The sequence below is a fragment of the Heteronotia binoei genome, chromosome 4, assembly GCF_032191835.1.
Source record: "Heteronotia binoei isolate CCM8104 ecotype False Entrance Well chromosome 4, APGP_CSIRO_Hbin_v1, whole genome shotgun sequence".
Classification (NCBI taxonomy): Eukaryota; Metazoa; Chordata; class Lepidosauria; order Squamata; family Gekkonidae; genus Heteronotia; species Heteronotia binoei.
Genome location: NC_083226.1, coordinates 184,245,105 through 184,256,340, shown reverse-complemented (window position 1 = coordinate 184,256,340; position 11,236 = coordinate 184,245,105). Strand labels below are relative to the sequence as shown.

The 11,236-nt window shown below is 41.5% G+C and overlaps 1 protein-coding gene across 1 annotated transcript in view; it reads right to left on the bottom strand.

Moving 5' to 3' along the window:
* Positions 1-6,605: 6,605 nt before the first annotated feature.
* The window catches only part of LOC132570195 (zinc finger protein OZF-like), a 28,296-nt gene continuing 23,665 nt past the window's right edge, over positions 6,606-11,236 (bottom strand). Inside the window, exons 3-4 of the mRNA XM_060236628.1 lie at positions 9,408-9,883; positions 6,606-6,742 (exon numbers count right to left, since the gene is read on the bottom strand). Coding sequence (XP_060092611.1) covers positions 6,606-6,742; positions 9,408-9,883 — 613 coding nt within the window. The remainder of the gene's footprint in view (positions 6,743-9,407; positions 9,884-11,236) is intronic.

Below are 11,236 nucleotides of genomic sequence, written 5' to 3'. Positions count from 1 at the left end.
ATTGGACCATTGCTCCAAATCTATATTTTTTTGCAGATTTTGAGACCATTTTATCATTGTCTCTTTTACTGACTCGTCCTCCAATTTAATTTGCATCAAGTAATTATAAACCTTCTTGATAACTTTATCTTCTTCTTTAAGTAAAAGTTTGTCAAAGTCAGAATTACTTTTAGTGAATCCTTTGGGTTTATCACTATTATATTTGGCTATTATTTGGTTCATCGTCCACCAATCAAGTTTAACCCCCCGAGCCTCAAGGTCCTCCTTCCTTCTCAAATTATCTTTTTCGTCTAATAGATCTGAATACCTGGTGTTCCTATTAAGATTCCACAGCTGCGGCTGGATTGAGGCTTCTTCAGGGGATAACCATCTCGGTGTTTTATTATAAATCAATCTTCTAATTTTTAGCCAGACCTCGTAGATGGTTTTACGAATTAGATGGTTCTTAAAATAGTTCTGCCCCTTGCTGACATACCATAGGTTCGCATGCCAACCTGCCTGCAAGTCGAAGCCTTCTAAGGCTAAGATTCGCTTATTCTCTAAGGAGATCCAATCTTTCAACCAAAGGATGACACAAGCAAAGTAATATGTTTCCCAATCGGGTAGCCCTACACCACCATTTTCCTTTTTATCTTTTAGGATTTTCCATTTCACTCTAGGTTTTTTGCCTTGCCAAATGAACGCTTTTATTAGTCGATCTAGTTTAACAAAAAAGGATTCCTTAATCACAAAATTGATCGTTTGGAACAAAAACATGACTTTAGGTAGGATAGTCATTTTAACAAGAGCTACTCTGCCCAAGAAAGAAAGTCTCACATTGGCCCATTTCTTTAGTAGAGAGTCTATATATTTTAGGAGGGGTACAAAATTGTTATCATATAGATTGCTGCATTTGTTTGTCATGGCTATCCCCAAATATTTAACTTTGGATTCACTACTGAAACCAGTTCTTCTTTCCAATTCTTTAACCTCTTGTAAGGGGATATTTTTAGTAAGCATTTTAGATTTCTGTTTATTAACTCTTAAGCCGGCAACATGTCCGTATTCAGCCAGTTCTTTTAAAATTTCCTCTACTGAGTCCGTATTTTGGGAGATCAGAACCATATCATCAGCGTATGATAACACCTTATATGATTCATCTTTAATTTTTAATCCTTGGATCTTACTGTTACTTCTTATAGAGGCATTTAACACCTCTAAAGACAGGATAAAAAGTAGCGGCGAGAGTGGGCACCCTTGTCTCGTGCCTTTGCCTATTTTTAATTCCTCCGTCAGAGTACCATTAACGATTATTTTCGCTACCTGGTCGCTGTAGAGAGCCTGTATGTTTCTGACAAACCCGTCTCCAAAATCCATTGCTTTTAATAAACGGAACATAAACTCCCAATTTAAATTGTCGAATGCCTTTTCGGCATCGATGAAAAATAATACTATTTGTTTTTCCCGATGTAACTCATAATATTCAAGAATATTAGATAAGGTCCTAATATTGGACCTCAAATATCGCTTTGGGAGGAAACCCGCCTGGTCAGCGTGAATTAATGTTCTTAAAATCTTCTTACATCTATTGGCTATAATTGTCGCGTAGATCTTATAGTCTACGTTTAATAGAGAAATCAGACGATAATTCCTAATATCATCTAAATCACTTGTAGATTTCGGGATAAGCACAACGTTCGCACTTCTCCAGGAGTCTGGAATTTTAAATGACGTCCAAACCTCCTCTGCTAAGTTCTTAAATTGCATTATGATATTTTCTTTCAGGGAGATGTAATACTCCGCAGGAAGCCCGTCAGGTCCTGCCGCTTTGTTTTTTTTTAATTTAGCCCAGGCTTCTTCTATTTCCAATATCGTGAACGGGCTATTTAATGTGTTCTTCTGTTCTTCGGTTAATTGCTGCAAAGCCTTGTTTTTTATATAGGTATCTTGCACTTCACCATTAATTTCATTCCCCCTATATAGGTCGGAGTAAAAATCCCAAATTATACGCTGCATGTCTCCTAAAAGCGCTCTTTGATTCCCTTCTTTATCCTTTAAAACCTTCATTAATTTTATTTCTCGTTCTTTCCTTACTTTATAAGCCAGCCATTTTCCTGGCTTGTTCGCGTTTTCAAAAAATTGCAGCTTGGCATACCGAACCTTTTTCTCCATCTCCTCCAAATGTATTAGATGGATCTTATGTTGTAACATCTTTATTTCTGCCTTAATTTCTTGTAGGGTGGGTTTCTCTTTTAATTGCTTCTCCTTACATTTAATTAAGTCTGTCAATTCTGTTAAGACTCTGCTTTCCTCACGTCTTTTAAAAGCATTATAACTAATAACTAACCCTCTCATGTATGCTTTACTTGTCTCCCACAAAATCCTATGAGATTTCTTTCTGCGAATTTAATTGAAAGAAGAAATTCATCTCCTCCTTAGCGTATTTAATAAATTGTTTATCCTCCAAAAGCTTAGGATTCATTCTCCACCCTGTTCTTTTCTTAACATCCTTCATAGCCATCATAATAGGATTATGATCAGCCACTGTACTGGGGAGAATTTCTATCTCCTCGACTAATTTCATCAATCCTGCCGACATCCAGACCATGTCGATACGAGACCAAGAGTTATGTCTCCTAGAAAGTCCCTTTTATTTGGATTTAGTGTTCGCCAAGTGTCAACTAGGGTATATTCATCTACCATCCTGAAGAACGCCTCTGGTAGAGTATTACTACCAGGTCTCTTCGATCTTTTTTTAGAGCTTCTCGTACTTCTGTCTAGTTCTGAGGATGGTACCGCGTTAAAATCACCTAATAAACAAATCTTATCATAATTATAGGTACTAATTTCTGCATATAAATCTTTATAGAACTTACTCTGTTTAGTATTAGGTGCGTAGATATTGACAAACAAAATTTTTAATGACTCTTTACATATTTCAATCCCTTGAAATCTAGCATCAGCCGACTGAAAAATCATTTTGGCTTGTAAATCATCCCTAACATAAGTCACCAATCCCCTTTTTTTCTTTTGAAGTTCAGATGTTACAAACGCATTCCCTAATCTATTATTCAATAATAGCAGTTCATCCTTCTTTTTCATGTGAGTCTCCTGTAAACATATAACATCTAAATTTAATTTCTTTAATTGGAGAAATGTACGTTTTCTCTTTTGAGGAGAGTTCAGGCCGTTTACGTTTAGAGATAGAGTTTTAAACAAATTCACCATTTGTGAAAATTCAATAACCTAAAGTTTACCTTAAAAGTTTTTCTTTTTTCTCTGTGCTCTTGTCTCTCTCAGGGTCAAGTCCTCTCCCTGTCTAACCTCACCCTCCTCTTGCTCGTTTAAAAACACCAAATCACCTAGCTCAGCAGGGCCCCTTTGACTTACTTTAGTTTGATCGTCTTTAGAATTCCTTCTATCTGATTTCTTTGACCATGTTGTTGATTGATTTCTTATAAAATCTTCCGCTTTCTCATATGAGTCGATCTTATATCTTATTCCAACATAGGTGAATAATAACCCCTCCGGGATAAGCCATCTGTACATTATACCCCGTTCCTGTAACATTATTGCTAAATTCTTGTAGGGTTTCCTCTTGTGTCTTATTACCCAAGGAATCTCTCTCATCACTTTAATCTTAGTTCCTTTGATCATGAGAGGTTGATCCCTTAGTTCTCACCAGATTTTTTCTTTAAAACACCTACGCACAAACTTTATATGTACTTCCCTTGGAAGGTCGTTTTTCCTCGCATATTGTGAACCAACTCTCAGTATAAAATCAATTTCTCTTTCTATATCCTCTTGGTCTGTATTTATAACATTTGTCAGCGCCTCTGCTATGATTTCAACTAAGTTCTCGCTTTTTTCCTCAGGTATATTCAACAATCTGAGTATATAGTCCGCTTGTCCTAATTCTACTTTAGCCATTTTGATATCATACTCCTCTTGTCCTGTCACAATTTCTCCTATCCTCTGATCTTTTAGTCTCAGCTTTCCCTCAATGGCTTTCGTGATGTTCACCACCTCCGCCATGTCCTTCTTTGTCTCATTACACTTTTCATCAAGAGCTACTATCTTACTTGCTAGACCCTCTATCTGAGTACTCAAAGTTATTTGAGCCTGTCTTAAAGCCTCTAAGAAGGTTTGTTGGATCTCTTTAAGAGAGTCATGCGAGATTGTTGCACCAATTGACTTTGGTTGACCTGGCGAAGCCTTAGCTTTCACTTGCTGTGACATTTTATCTGTTGTAATTTACTACCTTGTTACCCTGTTGTCTTATTTATGGTATAATAAAGTATAATAAAGTATACAAATTCCTCTGTACTTCCTGAGTCCACCAATTACTACAACTAAATTCAACTCTCTCCCCTTAAAGTCATAGAGGGACCTATCTCCCCCCTCCCTTTTCCCTTCCCTTCCCCTCTCCTCTCGTCCCCTTAACAAATCTCCCAACAGAACTGTTCTTTCCAGGGGAAGGAGAGAGACCAGAAGAAGAAAAAAAGAAAGCAAGGGCGACAGTCACAGGTTCTTGTTGTGTTGCTGTGTTGTCTGCTTCCCAAGTAAAAGTTCTTGCTGTGTTGTCTGCTTCCCAAAGTTCCAAAGGATCTGTTATATATAACTCATTGTGGCCCGTTGGCCTCACAAACACTTGCTGGTGAAAGTCAGGATAGGGGCAGTTATTCCTTTCGTTATTCCTGTCCTTCCTCTCCTTCTGGGTCAAGCCGCAGCCGCCTTTCTCCTCCCTTTGTCCTTCTTTCTCTGCCTCTTCTCCAACGGCCCGCCTGACAAGCCCAGAAGCACCACACAATACTGCCTGGTCAGCCTATGAGCCTGTGAGCCGCCTGTAAGTCGTGTCAGCTCCTTACCCACCTCCTCGTCCGTGCCTCGCGCCCTCAGCAATCTCCTGCAAGCCACACCTGTAGAGGATGACGTATCAGGCGTCTCCTCTTCCCTTGTGGAACAAACAGCAGAAAAGTCTTCCGTCCCAAACAAATAAGCAGTTCAAACAAACAGTTCATACACAGTTCTCCCCACACTCGCCTTCTCAGGCGTCTCCTCTTCCTTTGTGAAACAGACAGCAGAAGAGTCTTCTGTCCCACAGAAATGAGCAGTTCAAACAAACATTTCAAACACAGGAGATCCAGGAAATTACAGGCCAGTTAGTCTGACTTCAATACCGGGAAAGTTGGTAGAAACCATTATCAAGGACAGAATGAGTAGGCACATTGATGAACACGGGTTATTGAGGAAGACTCAGCATGGGTTCTGTAAGGGAAGATCTTGCCTCACTAACCTGTTACATTTCTTTGAGGGGGTAAACAAACTTGTGGACAAAGGAGACCCGATAGATGTTGTTTACCTTGACTTCCAGAAAGCTTTTGATAAAGTTCCTCATCAAAGGCTCCTTAGAAAGCTTGAGAGTCATGGAGTAAAAGGACAGGTCCTCTTGTGGATCAAAAACTGGCTGAGTAATAGGAAGCAGAGAGTGAGTATAAATGGGAAGTCTTCGCAGTGGAGGACGGTAAGCAGTGGGGTGCCGCAGGGCTCGGTACTGGGTCCCATGCTCTTTAACTTGTTCATAAATGATTTAGAGTTGGGAGTGAGCAGTGAAGTGGCCAAATTTGCGGATGACACTAAATTGTTCAGGGTGGTGAGAACCAGAGAGGATTGTGAGGAACTCCAAAGGGATCTGTTGAGGCTGGGTGAGTGGGCGTCAACGTGGCAGATGCGGTTCAATGTGGCCAAGTGCAAAGTAATGCACATTGGGGCCAAGAATCCCAGCTACAAATACAAGTTGATGGGGTGTGAACTGGCAGAGACTGACCAAGAGAGAGATCTTGGGGTCGTGGTAGATAATTCACTGAAAATGTCAAGGCAGTGTGCGTTTGCAATAAAAAAGGCCAACGCCATGCTGGGAATTATTAGGAAGGGAATTGAAAACAAATCAGCCAGTATCATAATGCCCCTGTATAAATCGATGGTGCGGTCTCATTTGGAGTACTGTGTGCAGTTCTGGTCGCCGCACCTCAAAAAGGATATTATAGCATTGGAGAAAGTTCAGAAAAGGGCAACTAGAATGATTAAAGGGCTGGAACACCTTCCCTATGAAGAAAGGTTGAAACGCTTAGGGCTCTTTAGCTTGGAGAAACGTCGACTGAGGGGTGACATGATAGAGGTTTACAAGATAATGCATGGGATGGAGAAAGTAGAGAAAGAAGTACTTTTCTCCCTTTCTCACAATACAAGAACTCGTGGGCATTCGATGAAATTGCTGAGCAGACAGGTTAAAACGGATAAAAGGAAGTACTTCTTCACCCAAAGGGCGATTAACATGTGGAATTCACTGCCACAGGAGGTGGTGGCGGCCACAAGCATGGCCACCTTCAAGAGGGGGTTAGATAAAAATATGGAGCAGAGGTCCATCAGTGGCTATTAGCCACAGTGTGTATGTGTGTGTGTGTGTGTATACATATATATATATATATATATATATATATATATATATATATATATATATATATTTGGCCGCTGTGTGACACAGAATGTTGGACTGGATGGGCCATTGGCCTGATCTAACATGGCTTCTCTTATGTTCTTATGTACACAGTTCGTGCAAGAGGGTATCAGCAGAATGCCAGACCGCAAATCAAGTCCACGCTGTCTACAGTTTCTCCACACAATTGCCTTCTCAAGAATCGCCTACCGACAGACACCTCCTTGTTCCGGAGGTTGGAGCTGAGTCGCCTGAGGCGCCGCTTGGCTTCGGGACAGGGAAAGAGGAAGAACGGTGCCTGCGGAGAAAAACTCCCACTGGCACTTTCCCTCGCTCCCTCTGTGTACTAGCCTCCCTCGACTGGAGGTCTGCACGGACCCGCAAGTCCCCCGTGAAGCCTCCGTTCGGCTCGACTCAGCAGAGCTCGCCGAGACGCCGCCGCTTCGCCCCGCCACAGACCGGAAACCACATACTATCCTTGTTGACAAGTTGGTAAAATGTGGTTTGGATCCTGTTACCGTTAGATGGATCAGTAACTGGTTGACAGATGGCACCCAAAGAGTGCTTGTGAATGGTTCCTCATTCTCTTGGAGAGGAGGGACAAATTGAGTGCCTCAAGGATCTGTCCTGGGACCTGTATTGTTCAACATCTTTATAAATGATCTGGATGAAGGAAAAGAGGGAATGCTTATTAAATTTGCAGATGTTACTACATTGGGAGATGTTACTACACAGGAGACGACAGAAACAGGATACAGGATGACCTTCAGGCTGGAAAACTGGGCTAAAACCAATAAAATGAATTTTAACAGGAATAAATGTAAAGTTCTGCATTTAGGTAGGAAAAATCCAATGCATGGTTATAAGAACATAAGAACATAAGAGAAGCCATGTTGGATCAGGCCAACGGCCCATCCAGTCCAACAGTCTGTGTCACACAGTGGCAAAAAATTTTATATATACACACACACTGTGGCTAATAGCCACTGATAGACCTGTGCTCCATAGTTTTATCTAAGCCCCTCTTGAAGGTGGCTATACTTGTGGCCACCACCACCTCCTGTGGCAGTGAATTCCACATGTTAATCACCCTTTGGGTGAAGAAGTACTTCCTTTTATCCGTTTTAACCTGTCTGCTCAGCAATTTCATCGAATGCCCACGAGTTCTTGTATTGTGAGAAAGGGAGAAAAGTACTTCTTTCTCTACTTTCTCCATCCCATGCATTATCTTGTAAACCTCTATCATGTCACCCCGCAGTCGACGTTTCTCCAAGCTAAAGAGCCCCAAGCGTTTTAACCTTTCTTCATAGGGATAGTGTTCCAAACCCTGAATCATTCTAGTTGCCCTTTTCTGGACTTTCTCCAATGCTATAATATCCTTTTTGAGGTGCGGCGACCAGAATCGCACACAGTATTCCACATGAATATTGGAATTTTATGCTGTTTTATAATTTTAATTAATAATTTTAATTAAAATTTATAATTTTAATGTGTCTATATTTTTAATGCACTTAATGTATTTTAATTACTGTATTTATAACATGTTTTATTGAATGTTTGTTAGCCGCCCTGAGCCTGCCTAGGCGGGGAGGGCGGGATATAAATAAAATTAATAATAATTATTAATAATAATAATAATTAATAAAATTAATAAATAATAATAATGAGACCGTACCTTTGATTTATACAGGGGCATTATGATACTGGCTGATTTGTTTTCAATTCCCTTCCTAATAATTCCCAGCATGGCGTTGGCCTTTTTTATTGCAATTGCACACTGTCTTGACGTTTTCAGTGAGTTATCTACCACAACCCTAAGATCTCTGTCTTGGTCAGTCTCTGCCAGTTCACACCCCATCAACTTGTATTTGTAGCTGGGATTCTTGGCCCCAATGTGCATTACTTTGCACTTGGTCACATTGAACATCATCTGCCATGTTGATGCCCACTCATCCAACCTGTGGATATGCCCTTCAGGCCTGCGCAGAGGAATTTTTTAGGTGAAGCACAGTGTGCGTGGTACTGGCTCCACCCTTTCACCTGGGGGTCATCTGCCATGGCCCAGTAAGCCAGGACGCCGGCAGCGAGTCCTCCAGGTGGTAGGTGTTACATTAACAAGCTCTATCTGCCCGGGTTTGATGTTAGAGTTTTCCTTCTCGTAGGCTGGTGAGGTTGGTGGGCCCAGCCTGCCCATCCGGTTATACCGCCGGACAATTCGGTCACACCGTGACGTAGCAAACTCTGTGAAAAACGGGGGGGACCATCGAGAAGGTGTTGCTACGGATGCAGTAATGCAGGAGAGGCCATTGCAGTGACCATCTGCCAGGCATAGCCAGACAGTGACCACGTGGCGTTCACTACACCGGGAGAGGAGAGGCTATGTATTGCGCATATACTTTCCCTGGGGGGGTAGGAGTGCCACTCCGAGTGAATCTTTTTCCACACTCTAAGCATTCATAAGGTTTCTCCCCTGTGTGGGTTCTCTGGTGCACTCTCAGAGTGCTGTTCTTACTAAAACTCCTTCCACACTCTGAACATGGAAATGGTTTCTCCCCTCTGTGGGTTCTTTGGTGCAGTTGAAGAGTGCCCCTCTGAGTGAATCTCGTTCCACATTCTGAGCATTCAAAAGGTTTCTCCCCTGTGTGAGTTCTCCGATGAATTTGAAGTGTGGAAATCAGACTGAATCTCTTTCTACACACTGCGCATTCATAAGGTTTCTCCCCTGTGTGAGTTCTCTGATGCTTTTGAAGAATGGAAAGCACACCAAATCTCCTTCCACATGCTGAGCATTCAAAAGGTTTCTCTTCTGCGTGAGTTCTCCAATGATTCTGAAGATGGCCACTCAACCTGAATTTCTTTCCACACACTGAACATTCAAAAGGTTTCTCCCCTGTGTGGGTTGTTTGATGCAGTTGAAGATATCCACTCCTACTGAATTTTTTCCCACACTGGGAGCATTCAAAAGGTTTTTCCCCTGTATGAGTTTTTTGATGCTCTTGAAGATGGCTACTCTGACTGAATCTCTTTCCACAACCTGTACATTCAAAAGGTTTCTCCCCTGTGTGGGTTACTTGATGCCGTTGGAGAGTGCCACTCCGACTGAATCTCTTCCCACACTCTGAGCATTCAAAAGGTTTCTCTCCTGTGTGGGTTACTTGGTGCCGTTGGAGAGTGCAACTCAGACTGAATCTCTTTCCACACTCTGAACATTCAAAAGGTTTCTCCCCTGTGTGAGTTCTCCCATGCCCCCGAAGTTGACCCCTGAACCTGAATCTTTTCCCACACACCATGCATTCAAATGGTTTCTCCCCTGTGTGAGTTCTTTGATGCTCCTGAAGATGGCCACTCCTCCTGAATCTCTTTCCACACTCTGTGCATTCGAATGGTTTCTCCCCTGTGTGAGTTCTTGGGTCCAGAAGGAGTTGTGATCTATTTCTGAAGTACTTTCCACACTGAACGGATTTACTTGCCTTCATTATCCTGTGCTTTGGAAAATGTACATTCTGCTTTCTTCCATCTTGATTCTCAGCCAAATGGCCACAGTACTTTCTCTTAGGTAGGCCTTGATAACTGACATTTTCTTTCAAGCCTTCATTTTTAACTCTGTCTGACATTTGCTGATGAAGTTCCTCGTCCTCCTCATTTCTCTGATCATCCTCTGCTGGAATAAATAGAGAGGCCCTTTTAGTACCTGGGAGGTTTGTAAGGTCCAAAGGCATCTATTTGACTGCATAAGGAAAGCATTGACGGCCCCTTGGCCTCATCCAGCTTGGCTGATCTTGACTTTCCCCAGAATATCTAGTATTGAAGGATACCTCAGCGCCTCAAGAGCCACAGCAGAGCTCTTGCCCAGAATGAGTTTCTGCACCTCCAGATTTCAGGCCCCAGAAGTTCGCTCTCCCACTCTCTCTCCTTACTCAGAGGGCTTTATGGTTGCACGAAACCAAATGCCGCTCAGAAGTAAATCAGAAATCCCCCATGGCCGTTCCTTGCTTCTTCCCTTGACATAACATGAAGGATACTCACTCTCAGCCAGATCGTTTGGGAAGGAAATATGTTCTTGGGATCTCCTGAGGAACTCTGCAGCCTTTCTTTGGATGTGACACCACAGTCTGTCTCGAACAGAGCCTCTCTTACATTCCTGGCTTCTTTTGCAGATAGATAGACAGACAGACAGACAGACAGAGACAGACAGATAGAGATACTGATCATTTTTTTGCCTTTCTTTTGTTGCAAGGTCATTGTCTGTCTCCACCATAGTCTCTCTTATATTTCTGGGTTTTTCGCAGAGAGAGAGAAAAAGAGACTGACCATTTTAATATGAGGAAGGAAAGAAATTCAAGAGTAAAAATTCTTCTGAAAGGATGGAAGTCATGGTCAAGATCAAAGTGAAGAAGAAAAGGAGATTTATTTATTTAAGTTATATTTATATGCTCCCCATTCTGTACAGACTCAAGGCGGCTAACAGCATAAAATAGACAGTGAACAAAAGTGATATTAAAACAATAAAACAACAAAACAATCAGATAAATGGCAATGGTGCTACTTCAGACACATCATGTAATATTTTCTTTCTCACTCGCACAGATCTTGGGCAGTTAGTAATGAGAACCTCCGTCTTATTTATTTATTTTAAGTTTAAATGGTTTTATTGAAGCAAATTCTGTATAAGAAACGTCATAAGTAAATGCAAAAGTTACATATGAGTTGATAAAAACAGCCAATGCAATAACAAACATTAAGTATAACAAAATAACAAAT